Source organism: Cucurbita pepo, chromosome 3 (genome assembly GCF_057944985.1).
Source record: "Cucurbita pepo subsp. pepo isolate OVF chromosome 3, ASM5794498v1, whole genome shotgun sequence".
In the NCBI taxonomy this organism is placed as follows: Eukaryota; Viridiplantae; Streptophyta; class Magnoliopsida; order Cucurbitales; family Cucurbitaceae; genus Cucurbita; species Cucurbita pepo.
The window spans coordinates 14,529,947-14,547,194 of NC_141800.1; the positions used below are offsets into that span (position 1 = coordinate 14,529,947).

At 35.6% G+C, this 17,248-nt stretch overlaps 3 protein-coding genes across 3 annotated transcripts; 1 reads left to right on the top strand and 2 right to left on the bottom strand.

Annotated features, from left to right (window-relative positions):
• The first annotated feature begins 4,006 nt into the window (after positions 1-4,006).
• On the top strand, positions 4,007-7,683 carry LOC111791809 (Golgi SNAP receptor complex member 1-1). Its single transcript, XM_023673291.2, has 5 exons — positions 4,007-4,263; positions 5,142-5,381; positions 6,500-6,667; positions 6,924-7,037; positions 7,170-7,683. Exons 1-5 carry the CDS (start codon positions 4,213-4,215, stop codon positions 7,281-7,283), a joined length of 687 nt encoding a protein of 228 aa, XP_023529059.1. The 5' UTR covers positions 4,007-4,212; the 3' UTR covers positions 7,284-7,683.
• Positions 7,684-8,858: 1,175 nt separating this feature from the next.
• On the bottom strand, positions 8,859-13,072 carry LOC111791701 (uncharacterized). Its single transcript, XM_023673160.2, has 10 exons — positions 12,391-13,072; positions 12,197-12,268; positions 11,275-11,316; positions 11,083-11,185; positions 10,745-10,809; positions 10,587-10,631; positions 10,404-10,511; positions 10,196-10,283; positions 9,973-10,019; positions 8,859-9,391 (listed from the first exon to the last, which is right to left on the bottom strand). The coding sequence occupies exons 1-10, from the start codon at positions 13,003-13,005 to the stop codon at positions 9,302-9,304; spliced, it is 1,275 nt and encodes a 424-aa protein (XP_023528928.1). The 5' UTR covers positions 13,006-13,072; the 3' UTR covers positions 8,859-9,301.
• Positions 13,073-14,036: 964 nt separating this feature from the next.
• On the bottom strand, positions 14,037-16,861 carry HYD1 (C-8,7 sterol isomerase). Its single transcript, XM_023670553.2, has 4 exons — positions 16,641-16,861; positions 14,907-15,047; positions 14,699-14,807; positions 14,037-14,471 (listed from the first exon to the last, which is right to left on the bottom strand). Exons 1-4 carry the CDS (start codon positions 16,792-16,794, stop codon positions 14,207-14,209), a joined length of 669 nt encoding a protein of 222 aa, XP_023526321.2. The 5' UTR covers positions 16,795-16,861; the 3' UTR covers positions 14,037-14,206.
• Between the last annotated feature and the right edge of the window lie 387 nt (positions 16,862-17,248).

A 17,248-nucleotide genomic window follows, 5' to 3' on the forward strand; every position in this document is an offset into this window, starting at 1 on the left:
AATTATTTGATCTTCAATATTGATCCACCAGCTACTTTTATTCCTATGTTGTAGTTGTTGATGATTCAAATTACAGTTCGAAAATTAAATTTGATATCTGATGTCCTCGACATTTTCTTATATTCTATGCAATATGATCATTTAATTGTAATGTCCCGTACTCAAAATTCAAATTATGATTCAAAATCTAAATTCGACACATGATGAGCTCGGTATTCTCCTACTCCTCCTACGATATGGTCACTTTACTTACTCCTTTCTTCTAAGAGTGAATTCCATCCCCACAGACCGACACAAGTTGTTTTAGTATCTCTATAAAATTCCTAAGAGGTAGTAAAGCATCCTGAATCATAAAGTTCTTAAGATTGAGCCACCGAAAATGAGGTACACATTTCTGGTATAGATAGTAACTTTCAATTCTTTCAAGTATTTCTCAGCTATCCTATTGTCAGAATCTCTCTCATTCAGATATGGTCTCGGTTCATTTATGTACAATTATTTTTACTCTGGTGTCACAATAACCTACATGACTAGAACTACTCCCAAGACTGAATAATACCCACAAATCAACATGTCTGACATGTTCTCTAAGGAAATTATTATACGATCACTCAGCATAAAATCAATGTCACCGAAATAAAATATACATCTTGTTAGTATAGACAGTAACTATCTATTATTATTTTGATTAATAATATATAATCGTAAAACAATGATGAGTGAGTGGGAGAAGAAGAATAAGATTGTGAGTTGAAATACATAGTTATAAATATATATATATATATATATATATATATGCTTATCTATGTGTGTCCACTCAAACTACTAACCATCTACATCCAATTTTTTAAAGGGTTAGGTAAGCCTCCACAACTTGAGTTCATCATCCAATCAATTTTATTTCAATTATAATTTTCATTTTTTTTATTATTATTTTTAAACTAAATTTTAAAAATTAAAAGATTCATTTCAAAATGTTTTATTTATTTATTTATTTTTAAATTTCATTGATTTTTAGAAAACTTTTAAAATGGAATTTATTATGAGATTGAGTTCAAATTGTTTCGTAACAATAAATAAATAAATAAATAAATAAATAAATAAATAAATATATATATATATATATAGGCAATTTAAACCTAATTTAATAGGTAAAATACTAATTATCATATAATTCAATTTCACTTTGTGAATTTATAATTTAAATAATTATTTTTTATGAAATAATTTATAAATTCATACGTGCAAATCTCATTTCAAATAAGCCCATAGTTGAGAAGCCAATGGGAGCTCCCCACGTGTGAATACCAACTCTTCTTTGTCTTTTATGCGTTCTTCCCCATATGAGACAAATGGCCGACAATTCGATTCACCAATTGATATCACGTCCCCTTCATCGTGTCGCCATTCCTATTCGTGTTTCTAACATCTTTCTCGTTTCATTACTATTTTGTTTGTTTCGATTTTATTTTAACCGAACATCAATATCGATCATTCGGTCTTTTTTTTATTCTTCCAAAAATTGTAACAAAATATACATTCTTACGTCGCTTTTCGTAATCCTAGTGTATTGAACCGATAAACATCTCGCTTGTGTTTCATCATAGTTTCGTCTCCTTCCGTTTTAAAAGTGCACGGACCTATTAATCAAAGTCATTTTTAAGCTCAAGTTTATATTTTTTTACGATAAAATTAAAAAAAAAATCAATTAGAAAGAAATTTTTTAGAGATCCCACCGAAGAAGAAAACTAAGCAAACCTCTCCCAAGCACACATGTTTTAAAACTGTGAGACTAATGACATGACAAGCCAAAACAGACAATATCTGCTAGTAGTGAACTTCAAATGATATCAGAGCCAGACACCGAGCACAACGATATGCTAGCGAAAACGCTAGGTCTCCAAAGGGGTAGATGACGGAAAATCCCACATCGATCGATTGACAAGAAAGAAGATGCTATTGGGTAAGTGTGCACTTAATAAAAGCCTTTTTTCTTCTTAAATTTCATCCATTTCTTTTGGTTTATTATACCAAATGGATAGAAAGTCCAATGTTCATCATTTCCTTTTTGTTTAGGTTTCTTCAATCTTCTTCCCAAAATCTTTTTCTAGATTTTCTTTACTCCACTTTTTATCGTAACTTGGTTCGATTCATTTCGGTTTATAATAAAGCAAAATATTTGTTAAGATTCTGTTGAATTTGGACAAATTCAGCCTAATAGAACGACAAATCTCTTAAACCAATGAAATAATGTCGTGTTTCTAGTAAATTAATCGAACCTCTAATCTGATCGAGCTAGAACAGTTTGATATTATATTTGATACGATGCTCGTTTTTTAAGATTTGATTTTCGTATCGACCCAGTTAGAAAAATATTTGTTACTATTCAAATTTGGCAACCATCTTTTCCAAACAGTGGTTGCAAGGAAAAGGAACAGGAAAGCTTGGTTTTGTTGACTTGCATGTAGAATAAGTATCGCTTTGTAAAGTTTAATTTGAGGAAGCAAGCAAAGCATAAAGGCCAAATTACAACTAAACTAAAAGTGATATTTCAGAATAATGTGGGTTCGAGATATCGACCCTTCGTATATCTTTACAATTATATGACATTATCTACTTTAGGCTTAAATCCGTCATGATTTTTGGGTTGGTCGGGTTGGTTACCTGAACAATTCGAATAAAGTTTACAACCGAATCTTTTATACTCAATTGGATTGAGTTGGGTTGTCGGGTTATTTTCTTAATTATTTTTAAACATTCTACTTATCTATAATAATTATTACAGTAATCACTGAAGTCTCGTAAAACTCAAATATTCTTAATTTTCATAATAATCTTAAGGTTTGGGTTATGTTATAATCGTATTTTCGAGTTGGTCGAGTTGACCTGACAAAAAAAATGTCATCTTTTAAACTGATGTAGAGTTTCGATTTTCCAAAAATTTAACCCAATCCATATTGAAAAAAATATAATCCGACCCAACGTTAATAATTTGGATTGGGTAATCTGAGATGGTCGGATTTTTGAATCATTTGAACACTCCTAATTTAAAACTTTTAGTCATGAGTTTTTCTTGAAATTATTTTGTTTAGTTTCCTCCACTCTAGAATCTTAAACGTTGTATAACTCACCACTGTAGGTTGTCTTAGCCTTCCTTGACTAGGATTGCTCCCACAGTGGTAGCATTCGTGATTGACCTACTTAACTGTGTATCGATCGTAAAACCAGGGGCACAACTCCCAACCAAGGGAGTGCTTACGTCCAGTATGTCTCTCCTTATTTTCGATATGCTATGGTACCCCGAGATGGGTAGGAGTGGATCGAGTTTGTATCGCCGCGGAGTGCTTCGTTTACGGTTGACGAAGGGTCTACTATTGATTGTTGATCGAGCCGTTGATCGAAGCCAAGTTGTGGACTGAGCCGATGATCCAGTGGCATGCGTCACTAAGCCAAGCCATGCGACTACTGGGCTGAATTTGATCAATTGGGCTGTATGTGGGCTTCACTTGTGCTAGGTTGGGTTGAAAGCTGAAGTTGGGCTTGATGTGGGTTGAAGTTGGGCTTGGTTTGATTGGGCTGAAGTGGTGATGACCCGATCCAACCTGACTCGTTTGATCCGACCCAATGGTAACCTTGGGCTTCGTATACATCTTGATGGCCCAATATAAACTTGTTGGACCAAACACGGCCCAAAGTTTGATTTCTTGAGAATAGTGGGCCTAAACAAAATCCAGACAAAAAGTGAGCCCAGCCCAGATGAGAAAACCCACGCAGGTGACAGCGAACCGGCAACCGTATTTAACGACGTCGTTTCTTAGAGCTTTGACTTCGAGCGATTTTAAGAAACAAAATCAAAACGAAAAATTTCAGCCGTTTACATTAATACAGTGGGACCCACCAAAGCTAATTAATACAGAGGCTTAAAATGAGAACGGCGTAGAGGATTATGACTTTTTTATTTTTATTTTTTATTTTTTGTTAAGAGGATTAAGGCTTACGCAAAAGTGCATTTATTTTCGCTTCGCCTAAACTCTTACGGGTTAGATTTGCAGACGACCTGTCTCGTCTCTGAGCGAACCCATTTCTTCGTCCTCTGAACCGGAAATTTCATCAATTCGTAAAGAAGAGGAGGAGGAGGAATTGGAGAGATTCGAGGACACAGGATTCGATTCATAGAAATTGGCCACTCTTTGTGTTTCTGATCAATAATTGATGTCCATTTCCATGGAGGTTCCTAGCTCGTGGGATGCTCTTCGAAAACAGGTTTCAATCCTCCCATTAATTCTTGGTTTATTTTGCTTGTTGGATTCTATTTGGCTTACTTATCTCATTTTTCTCGATTTGATTGTGTTTTTGGCTCTATTTTTTATTGTCGGTGACCGTGAATCTTGTCGTTTGGAAAACGGTGAATATGAGCCGTTTTCGTTGTGTGTAAGTCGAAGAATTAAGAAAGATCGGCGGTTTTACTTTTAGCTCGTGATCTGAAGCTTTTAGTTTTTGGCTCTATTTTTTAATTGTCGGTTACCTTGAATCTTGTCGCTTGAAAAACTGTGAATATGAGCCGTTTTCGTTGAGTGTAATTCGAAGAATTAAGAAAGATCGACGGTTTGATTTTTAGCTCGTGATCTAAAGCTTTTTGTTTTGGCGATTGGCGAGTTCTTAATTTGGAGGATTGGGATTTTGGTATATGAGATGTAATTGTGGTCCTGTTCTGTTATGATAATATTTTTGAAGCTGTTAATTTCAGGATTGCAATTCTCGGCATAATTCTTTTATGCTTCTTTGTGCTATCTGTTTTTCTGGAAATGATAAGCACAAATTTTACACTTGGATAAGCTTTTCTAAAGAATTGATAGTCCTCTATCGCATAATCTGCCTCTGCCCTTCGAATTTTTTTTCAAATTATGGTGTTTTGTAATAAGATCACAAAATTGATTTATTATTTATACTGAAGAACATTTCTCAAGGATTTTTGTTCGCTGTATCTCCGGGAAGTAGGACACTGTTCTATTTCGATTATTTTGCATGTCTGAGAAAGTATACTTTTTCTTTCAATATTTTCTCATCTCTGCTGTTTGATATGTTGATGTTGTTGTTGTTTTTTCTTTTTGTAATGATAAATGTTTCTTATGCCTCTACAGGCAAGGAAACTTGAAGCTCAGTTGGATGAGCAGATGAATTCTTTTCGAAAACTGGTTTCCACAAAGGGTTCGACAAATGATGATACTGCAGGAAGTGATGTTGAATCCGGGATAGAACGTCTGTTAAATCAGCTACAACAAGTGAATTCACAGATGCAAGCTTGGGTCTCATCAGGTGGTTCTGAAATGGTATCCCATACCTTGACTAGACATCAAGAAATTCTTCAAGATCTTACGCAGGTACTCTGTCTTTAAAATTTGTACAGTAGCGATGTTTGTCTTTTCACATTGGAAGGGAATAAATGCTACTAGATGCTTGGCTTTGTTTGTTTTTTTAGTCTCCTCCCTATTCATTCTATTGACTTCTTTTAGATCACCAGTACATTTTTAAGAATTTCCTTGCGCACAATTACACAACTGTGAACTCATGAATTTAGTTGGCGTTCTTGTAATGGTAGCATTGGAACCTAAGAAGCATGGATACAGATATGATACATAGATATGACATGATAAGAACATGGTGATTCATCATTCTTTTAAAATTAGAATACAGATATGACAAAAACACGTTTATTAAAATATAGACTTTTTAAAATATATATTATATTTATACAAGAAATTCATTATTGTGTGTCTATTTAGTATATTGAATAAGTGTTCAATATGTGCTAAAGAATGTTGGACCTATATTGACTTCGTATGATTAGTGTTTAACACATACCTATTATGCTAACATGTGTCCAATAACTGTCGGAGTGTCCAAATGTTCGACACGTGTTGACATGGACTAGCTAAACAAAAGTGTCCATGCTTCTTAGTCGAACAAAGTTTTAGGGTGTGATTGGTAGGTAATTCAAGAACAAGAATTTAGAGTACTAGGGATTTAATGGAAAATATAGTTAGAATTCTATACCTTCACTGTTATTGAATGTGGCATGGTAGCAAATTTATACTTAAAATAAACACTAAAAATAGATACATGTTTCCAAAATTCAGTTTCTAGGTCACAGGATCGAAATACAGTCCAATTTTGATTTCTGTGAATTTAATAAATTTGAAAACAAGAAATTGAATTCAGATAAGAGACCGAACAAGCTCTTATTTTCCCTTGTTGATAATCTCTTTCCCGTCTAATTAATGATATTTTTGTGAGGATGATTATGAGGGTAACCATTGGAACTCTTGGCCTGGTCTATAATTATTCTTTAGGAAGTACCAAGCTAAGCAGATAGTCATAGTCCAGCTTCCGCAAGTTCCTTCATTTTCTCTTGAATTTTTTGGTCGTCATCGCTTTGCCAGAAGTCTTGTGATTATGTGTCATATGGAATCTAAGACCAAGTTTTGTTGATTTAGTGCAGGAGTTTTATCGTCTTCGCTCTAGCCTCCGAGCCAAGCAAGAACACGCTTCACTTCTAGATGACTTCAGGGAGTTCGATCGATCAAGACTTGAATTGGAAGATGGTCTGGGAACTGCAGAACAAACCCTTATAAAGGAGCACGCATCTATCAGCCGTAACACAGGACAGGTATCTTTTACCTATCACAATTATTTGCATAGACTACATTTCATTAATATTCTACTTGAAGGTTTGTTTTATGGATATCTGTGATGGAGTTTTCTTATGGGTTTATCAACATTATTACCGTATTAGTTACCGTAGGAATGAGAAACTCATGTAGACGTTATCATGTTCTGCAACGAGTCGTTTATTCACTTTGTAACCAGCTACCTACATATTGGAATACAGCATGTGGGTTTTTACTGAACTATTCGTGTCATAGGTGGATAATGTGATTTCACAAGCTCAAGCAACCCTAGGTGCACTTGTCTTCCAGCGGTCAACCTTCGGTGGGATCAACTCGAAGCTTAGTAACGTTAGCAGTCGCCTCCCATCTGTAAGTCATTACAGTTACTCTTTAGTCTTCAACTCAACTAATTTATATGCAATCTTCATGAGCATGATGTGCATATGCATAGATCTTTGTTGTGTTGGGTCCAAATGATGAACGCATTTGGATGGTCTGCAGGTAAATCATATTCTTGGAGCAATAAAGAGGAAAAAGTCAATGGACACAATCATACTCTCCCTTGTTGCGTCCATTTGCACATTTCTGATCTTCATCTACTGGTTGACCAAGTGAGTTGTGATTATGTTCTAGGCAACTGGGTTGATTATGTTGCAGCTCATCCTTTCTTACCTACTCTATTTGTAAACAAAATTTCCCAGTAATTCATTAAATATTTTTCGTAATGTCACTGAACTTCAATCCCTTGTTCGGGGCGGGGTGGCGTGAGAGGGTGCAGCTTAAGTAATCTATCTATACCTGGCTGGGGAATGAAGTTGGTCCTATAACTACAACCACTGTCATTTATATTTAGTCATCTGCAATGTTGCTTCTGAAACACCTCATTCTATTGTAGATTTAAATTTTGTTGTTGAAATTTGGTTCGTAAGTTGTAAGAAATTTTGTCCCATCGAGTCGAGTCGGAATTCATGGGGATAGTTCATCGAAATAGAAATAGTGAATTAGTTTGTGTGTATTGAGACTTCGAGTTTCTCTCTCTCTCTAGAACTTCTTCTTGTGTGTTAAGCTGAGACTAGCTTTGTGCATAAAACACTTGTTCTTTTGCTTGATGTCGAGGTTCGGTCTTCTGTTTTATGTTTGTTTCTTCAACTAAAAGAAAATTACAGCAAATTCAATGAAATTTTAAGAATTTAAAATTGAAATTTGAATGTTGGAAGTTCAAATTTCTGGAAGCGTAATTCTTTGTCAATATTAATTTTTAACTTTGATTTTCGTATCATAAGAGATTCAACTATACCATTTTGATTAACTTGAACACAATGAGTTGATTAACAAGTACGGACTTTTTAATGGTTAAGAATTTCAAATTTATTTACACTTAAGTGATTGAATTCATGAGATTAACTCGATCATAACTACTTAATGGTTAAGAATTTCAAATTTATTTACACTTAAGTGATTGAATTCATGAGATTAACTCGATCATAACTACTTAAGGCATTAACGCATCATATATTTGTTATGAAGGTCAATTGTTTACGTCTTAATTAATAAACTAAAAAATTGATAATTCATTGAATTCGATAACCCATTTCTAGTGTGTATATATATATATCATTGTCCTAACTAGCTTCTTTAAGAAAATAAATAATCTCCCGTTAATTTTTTAATGTGCTATCAATATAATTTCTAAAAATTCAAATGTTAATATTGCACTCAATACTTAAAAAAAAAAAAAAAAATTTAACGCATAAAAAAATATTCAACATACTTACTCTAACGAATGAAAACAAACAATGGTATATGTTCTATATATATGTAAAACGGGTAGAGATGGTGATGAAAATGAGGAATTCCCGTCTTCGTTTAGTTAATGATAAGAAATCTCTCCTCACTCCCTTCCCCATTTTCCGGCTCAATCATTTCCCGCCTCAATCCTGTGGATGAGATGAAAACCTCTATCTACACTTCTCAATACACAAGAAGATTGAACTAGGAAGGTCAAATTATATCAAATTAGATGAAGTATATCATAAAATTTGATACACCTAACATTTTCTTGCTTTTTATACTAACTTACCAAAAAAAAAAAAAAAAAAAAAAGAGGAAAATTATGAGAGCAGTATAAGACAAGTGTTAAACATTGGTTTACATACAGGATTTAAGGCATCATAACATGGAAACACAGTCTAGAGCAAATGAATGTTTCATTTAATATGAAAAAGAAAGATGAAAAGATCCAGTCTCCCTCAAATCCCCACTTTATCAGAAAACTTGCCTTATTTATTTTCCAGAACAAGCAGGTGATGAGTCTTACACTGAAGACCACATAAACCACACTGCTAAGAGTTCAGTGATAAACAAACTGCAAGAACCCAGAAGAAGATCACGTAAATACAACAAAGCACAGCCAAAATCAAAATGACTGCTCACTGCTGTTCCTTCCCTAAAAGAAGCTAACAATTTCTACCTCTCAGTACACATAAAGATGGAACTTCTTGTTGAAATGGTTAAACAAAATCCACCCAAATCTAGACTACTTCCTGCCTTGTAACAGTAACATTATAATTAGGAGCAAGGGAGATCAAAGATGAAAAAATGGCTAAGAAGAGACCTATTATATTAGAGAGATGTCAGCGGATCACGCCGCTCAAGAACTTCTTGTTGTATTGATCTGCAACTTTGGACAATGATTGTATCGTAACGGGGAATCCAGGACCCATCTGCACATTACAACAATACTGAATTACTTCACCATTTAGTAGAAACCCAGCAGTTGCAACCTAAGAGGAGATAAGATCTCATATAGAAGAGATATGTATCACAAAACTCAGCAACCATAACTTCCATTTATGAACGGTGTGATCCCACATCGGTTGGGGAGGAGAACGAAACACCCTTTATATAAGGGTGTATAAACCTCTCCCTAGCAGACGCATTTTAAAAATCTTGAGGGTAAGCCCGAAAGGGAAAGCCCAAAGAGGATAATATTTGCTAGCGGTGGGCTTGAGCGGTTACGTGCAACATGTAGCAATAAATATCTCGACTTTCTAAACATCAAATAAAATACTAACGTTGCATGAATAAAAGGCTGTGATCAAATCAAATCGCAATTTTTGTAACCCAAAGACCCTCCATGATCATCAAGTTGGAAATAGAAACTAATGTATGCTTACTATTGCACAATCCAAGTAGATCCCTGAGGGATATTGACACAATCATTTTAGTTCAACTCAACGGTTTATCACTATGCCTCATGAAATTCGGATATTACAATGAACGGAACAAGATAGATAAGAATTACCGTGCTACATATGTGGAAGGAATTTACGTATCCAGCGTATTTCGAGGCTGCAAGTAATAACATGTAATTTCAGTCAGGGAGACCAAAGAACTATGATGACTGGTAGCAGTAAAATAGCTTGAATAATTATAACATCCCCCCCCCCCCCCCCCCCCCCCCCCCCGTAAAAGTAATAGAAGCACTTAAATTCAATGATGAATGAACTGGCATTGATATTACTTGCCTTTTTTCAAGCCGACAGGCTTTGCAAGCAAAAGAGCATTTACAAATGCACCGATATTTTCTCGTAAGGACTCTTCCGAATGACTCACCTACAAGAAAGAGTTTATGCTGTTTAGAAGGAGGATATGTTCCTGGAAACTTTCATTCAGATTCAGCATGTGCATTCCTTAAAACACCAAGTGATATGCTTTAAACTAAAGTGATTTTACCTTCCCAAGCCCCACATGCACAATGGATGTGGAATCCATTTTAAAGTGCATGTGACCTTCTCTTGCTTTCTTTAAGGCCCCTTTGATATCACTGGTCACAGTACCTAGCTATATAATACATCAAAGTTGATTTTTAATCTATAATCAAATAAACACTATAGAAACAGAGGATTATGCGCTCACCTTAGGATCTGGGAGCAATCCACGCTGCCTCAAAATCTTTGAAATCTAAACAGCAAAAACTAACTTTGAGTAAAAGTTTTTTAAAAAATATTAATGTTGAATAAGCAGCCATCAACATTGAACAACAGTACAATGCACAAAAAGTTAAATCCATTAACCTTGCCAATGCGCCTCATCATTTCAGGGGTTGAGAAACACTTATCAACATTGAATTTCCGACTGGCTGCATAATGAAGTCCCAAACATTGATTAGTTTCTAATTCAAGTTCGTTTAACCAACAGGACTAGCTTGATCTTGAAAAGCTTTTGATAATTTTCCCTGGGCTTGTTTGAACTAGATTATATTATGTTAAGGATCATCCAAGAAGAAGAATCGCTCCGTGTTCCACAAAACTTCTTAAACTTTTATTTTCTCAACGAGTCAAGTACAAGTACATAAATGAAAATGAAATTTTCCCAACTAATAAAAAGGAAAAACAATAGGGTCAATTCTTACTCGCAATTTCCTCGATAAGTTCAACACCACCTACAATATCAGCTCCAGCAGCCCTTGCTTCCTCAGCGTCAGCCCCTTCAGCAAAGAAAGCCACTTTGACAGTCTGAAAAGTAATATATATTTTATCAACACATTAACTATAATATCGAGTTCCAATGCGACATGCTCGTTCAAACAGGGTCAGCTGCATACCTTCCCAATGGAATGGGGCAGAGTCATGTTACCCAGAACTTGCTGCATTTCAGAAAAAGAAAGCCATGAGTGCAAAAAATATTGTAGTGGATAATAATTTTGTAAGAACTACGTAGAATACCAAAGAAGGAAAGGGCACATCATTGTCCACAGAATCAGCAGGAGAACTGAAGGAATCATTTTTATCGCGTGTTCCAAAAAAAAAAAAAACGAAGGATGTGATAGCTTTCCGCAGTTATATAACATGGGTAACGGATAAACAACTGATCATTAAAACTTTTAACAAATTTCAATCATCAATGAAATTGTCTCTTTTCAATATATATATATATATAAAAATAAGGGCCTAAGTCTACGCTAGCAGATATTGTCCTCTTTGGGCTTTCCCTTTCGATCCCTTCAAGGTTTTTAAAACACATCTACTAGGGAGAGGTTTCCACACCCGTATAAAGAATGCTTCGTTCTCCTCCCCAACTCATGTGGGATCTCACAATCCACCCCCCTTCGGGGCTCAGCTCCTTGCTGACACTCGTTCCTTTCTCCAATCGATGTGGGATCCCCCAATCCACCCCTTCAAGACCCAACATCCTTGCTGACACACCACCTCATGTCCACCCCCTTCGGAGCTCAGCCTCCTCGCTGGCACATTGCCCAGTGGGCCGTTACAATATATATGCCCTCTGATAAGCTACTTTGAGAACTCTATTGCGCACACTAGTGCAGCTGCAAGGCCAGGTTATATTGAACCATCAATAGGCACCATACCACATTCCAATCAACCAGTGAGTAAGAAAATTCTCAGTTTTCCTTCCTCCCCTAAAATTTCATTGTTACTAGGCTAATAACAGAACCATTCAAACTTGATTCCCAATCCTACTGAGAAAGAACAATCCACAGAGTACAAAAATAATAGAAACATTACCATTTTCCTAGCATCAACCCCCAATCTTGCATGTGCTTCAACAGTCTCATCAAAAGTTGACTTGGAACTAGCCTGAACTTGAATTAAGAAATCATAATAATAAGATTAAATAACCACAAGAAAGCACATTCATTTTACAACTCCAGAGATCATGTCTCATGAAAAATTCTAAATCCACAACTTTCTACACTGACCTTCACTTGCCGGATGGCGTCCATCAAATCAAGAACAACCTTCGGCTCCTTCTTGTCGACCTTGATCACCATTGGAAATGGAGCAGTAACTTTATCCTCTTCCGCAACCCTAAAAACCCTCCTCCTCCACATTTTCTCCGCCTCAATTTTCTTCCTCTCTTCCTCCATTTGCTCGCTCTCCACACCCTCCTCTCCTCCGCCCGAAGCCGAAACCCTATCTTCCGGGAGCGGAGCAACACGCGATGGATAAGATACCGGAGCTATAGTTGGAGTATCCTTCATATAGCGAATATCTTCACGAGTCCACGTCCTCCGACCTTCGGGGCTTGGCGGCGGCGGCCGCCGCGGAGCTGACGGAGGTTGAGGCGATTCTGGAGAATCGTGGTCCTGATCGGATTGTGGCTTGGGCTTGATGGCGTAGGAGACGGGCTGAATGGGAGCGGGACGAGGGGTCCTAGAGGATTCATTGGGGGGAGAATCGGGATCTGGGTTGGATTCGGATTGAGAGGAGGAGAGTGATCTTCGAAATTGAAGAAACTGGGGAGTTGAAAGAGAAGGGGATTTGGCGAGGCAGTGGCGGCGAGATTGAGTGAGGATGAGCTTGAACATTGCCATTGCTGGACTGGAGCTCGAGAGGGAGAAGAAGGGGCTGTGGTTTTAGAGGTTTAAGTCCGGAGGAGATCGCAGTGTCGCCTCTTAGGAAAAAATGGGTCCGGTCCGGTCCGGTTCGGTGGTAATGACCGTCATCTTTTACAAATAATGTTCTAGGCCCGGTTCAGACATTTTTAGTCCGAACTAAATTATTTGGAGTTGAAATTTCTTCAACTAAAATAGTATTTTATGAATTCAAACTAATTCAATCATAATTTTTTTTTATCATCTATTTATTTATTTTTAAATATTTAATTAAAACAACTTAATTTCAATATATTCTGAGTTATTTTTTAAGAAAGATGGAAGAATAAATGAAATTAATTAAAAACAAAAATAAAAATATGTATATAAAATTGTATCTTATATACAAATGTATATTTAAAAAATAATAATAAATTGAGTCAATTCAACTCATGTTTATGAGCAAAAATGTTAGTCATGTCTAGTGCATTTCACGTTCTACTTTACCTCACTAGGTTGGCTATGGTGTGTTTTAGATCGCAACTCTTCATTATTTCAAGAGGAATGAAAGGTTGGCATTGCACCTCGAAAGCAAACGTTTGAAAGGGTTGTGCTTATTTGCTCTCACATCCAAACTAAAGGTGTCGTGCTGATGATGTTAGGAGTATATAGTAGTAGCTTTCTTTCTTAACATTCCAATAAGCCCCTAAACTTAATAGAACAAGAAATTTGTTCATACTTCAAATGACTTTGTATCTGTCCAAACAAATACAGAAAACAATCATGTAATTCAATACTACGATCCTTATATTAAAAGATCTACTACTAACGACACTCCTACAACCACTTGGTACCTTCTCTACTCATATAGAGTACACTCGATGGATACAAGCATACAGTTCTTCTGCAAAACAAATTTGGCATACAATAGCAAAGATCTAAGAAATGCTTTACCTTTACGCTAAAAAGATGATGAAATAACCTACAACAAACTCGAATCGACATCGTCAATTTAACACCTCAAGAAAGCATAATCAACAAACCCAAACTTCATGTAAATGTTCAAATTTCACGAGTGTCTCGTTTTTTGAATGTCACGCGACAATAACTTAGATTACAATACAACAACAATCTTGTATACTATCTAATCTATTATTTTCCATGGATCCAAAGGGGTAGACGTCATAATATGGATCACTTCTTAGGGAACTTTGGTTTTCTTGTGGCTTTCACTGCTCATAGCAATACAAATTTTCTTCCAACACCGGATAGCGATAAGCGAAGGAATAAGAATCCAGAAGGAATTTAACAATACGTAGTATAAATAGTAATAAATTGGGGATGAAGAAAAATTATCACCATCCAACAGAGCAGTTATGTAGTACATGAAAGTTCCATATAGCTGTCCCAATGATATGGCGAACTGCAGTACGTAACTGTACGACTTGTCTGTAGCTATTGCATACCTGCGAATTATACACAGCCCAACAAATTTGTTGATGAATGGCTAATTATGAACAGAAAGTTCAAATGTAATTCCTTATATGTATAGCATTTCAAAATTCTTTAGTTTAGATTTTATTAGCTAGTTACCTCTTTTGTATTTTCTTTGTATCATAACTTCTTGTATCTTAGTTATTTAGAAATTGATTAACTATTCTCTCCCAAAACCACAGAGATGATAAATTCTTACACTGCTAAGATGCAAGCTGGACCCTCTAAAACAGCAGTCAGTCCTTCAAGACTGACAATCGCAGAGTCCCGAGTTGCGTATCGAGAATCTCCCTTGCTGTATTCTTTCCCTGGTAAGTAGTGCACATGAACATTATTAGAGGAGCATCCATACAGCCCTTCCAGTACCACAGCTAGGGTAACAAAGAAAGTGAATTAAATTAACTTACAAACTTCAGCAAGGTAAGAACTGTCCTTGTAAAATTCTGGAGAGAAAACAAAGTAACCCTCGAGAACAATGTGGGTAAGGCCCGTAAATATCCACCAGCACATGAGCAGCCTCTCAATCTTTGTTTTTTTGGGAAGTCGTCCTGTTATAAGGGGGCAATGAAGATAAAGCAACAAGCATAGAACCTTTTCGAAACAGCTCTAAGAACTACAGTTTTTTCCATTACTAAATTCAGATAAAAAGAAATAGATAAAGATGGAGAGAACAAGTGTACAAACACCACGGAAGGGAACATGAAAAAAACACAGGGTGCAATAGGAAAGCAAAATATGTCATAGCTTGCAACACAAGTGCTTGTACAACACTCTACCTACACTAAGTGTTTGAATATAGTGCCCATTATCAGGTGTTTCATACTTCAATAGGAAAAAAACACAGGGTGTGCAATAGGAAAGCAAAATATGTCATAGCTTGCAACATAAGTGCTTGTACAACACTCTACCTACACTAAGTGTTCGAATATAGTGCCCATTATCAGGTGTTTCATACTTCAATCATGGTGTTAGGATCTAGTGTTTGTACAACACTCTACCTACACTAAGGAAAAAAGTGGAACCATTGGAGAGGGATTGCTCAAGCTACAAAAAAAAAAAAAACACTTCGAAGGACAAGGACCCCAAAATGAGCATCCTTACTATCTGCACTAAAAAGAAAAAGATCCATTTGTGGACAACATCTTCATCAATATTCTTCTAGACTTGAAAAGATTCAATTTTGAGCACAAATGTAGTGGAACTAATTTGATAGGAACCAAAAATTGGACAGGTTAATTGAAATATTATATTGATATTAGACAAATTACAAGGTTCCAAGTTCTACGAGAGGCCTAGGACTCTTTCCAAAACTATACAAATCTGCCTCTCTCTCACTCTCTCACTCTCAACCCACTATATCCATAACCACTCAACACAAACAAACTTACAAGCTAATCACGAATATCCAAATAGTAATCTTAGCATTAACATTTCATCCTCATAGCATTTCTGAAATCTAGATAAATTTATGTTCATCATTAGTAGAAAGTGTATGGATGAATGATTGTTTAGAGAAAGGGGAGTATGCATAACCAAAGGAAATATCAAGAGTTTAAATCTAAAATAGATATTGTATCGTATCAAAATTAACCAATCAAATGAAGTCAAACGCGGATTGACAGAACCATAAATGGCCAAATAGATTTCAGTTTGCTACATGTTTCATTCTTTCACACTCAGGTATAATCAAAGACATCCTCGCTTAGTCCGTCCCATCAGTATTCCCTTTCTAAAGCAATCATCTAAACCAAAAGACAATAGCACAAGTTAAGGAGTAGGAAGGCAAGGCGTCTATCCGTTTAACAGATCTCGATCCTCTCGAAAAGAATAATTGAACGAGACACAGATTTGAATTTTTACATCGGTTTCACCGCCAGCCTTCGGATTCAGCAAAGACATTCAATAGAATTCTTGGAGGACACGAAAAACATAGAATATTTGAAATTGTTTGATTTTGCTTCCAATTACTTCACTCAACAAGTGACCTCTAACAAGTGGACAGAAATCCAATACAACAACAAACTACGGATTATGAAAACCATCGGTCTTCTTCTCCAGCAAGAAATCAAGCAGAATTCGCAGCGCATAAAACATAATCCAAAAAACGACAGTAAATATCAAAGTAAGAGATGAAAGCATACCGGAAAGAGTCCAGAGCAGCAAAGTGATAAAGAGAGAAGAAAGGAGATAAACGCCGAGAATAGTAGTGAGGGGTAGTGAAATAGGAACATATCCGGGGAGTTCCAGATCTGTGGGTGCGTAGGGATGCCGAGCAGCTTCAGATTCCCCCGCCATTGGCGACTTTCTTTTTCCTCTGGTTTCAAGTTTGACCAAATGAACTCCCTGTCCAGTCTGAAACCACTCCCACCATTATATATATATATATACCTGGAACCTGATAGATGATTTTTAAGTAAATAACTTTTTTTTTTTATTATTATTATTATTATTATTTAAGGAAATTATTATTTATTTATTAGCTAAAAAATTTAAAATGAATAAAACTTTGAAAATTTAGGAATTATTTAGTATAATCTCTTAAGCTATATCATTAATTTATTAAAATAAAAATAAAAGTGAAGACCAATTTTTATTTATTTTTAAGTTTGAAGCGTAAAATATAAAATTTTAAAATTTGTGGATAAAATAGAATGAATTGGAGAGTTAATAAAATAAATTCACCAAAAAAAAAAAATAAATTAAACTTTAATATCATTTAATAAAATATTAACATAATTAATTAAACATA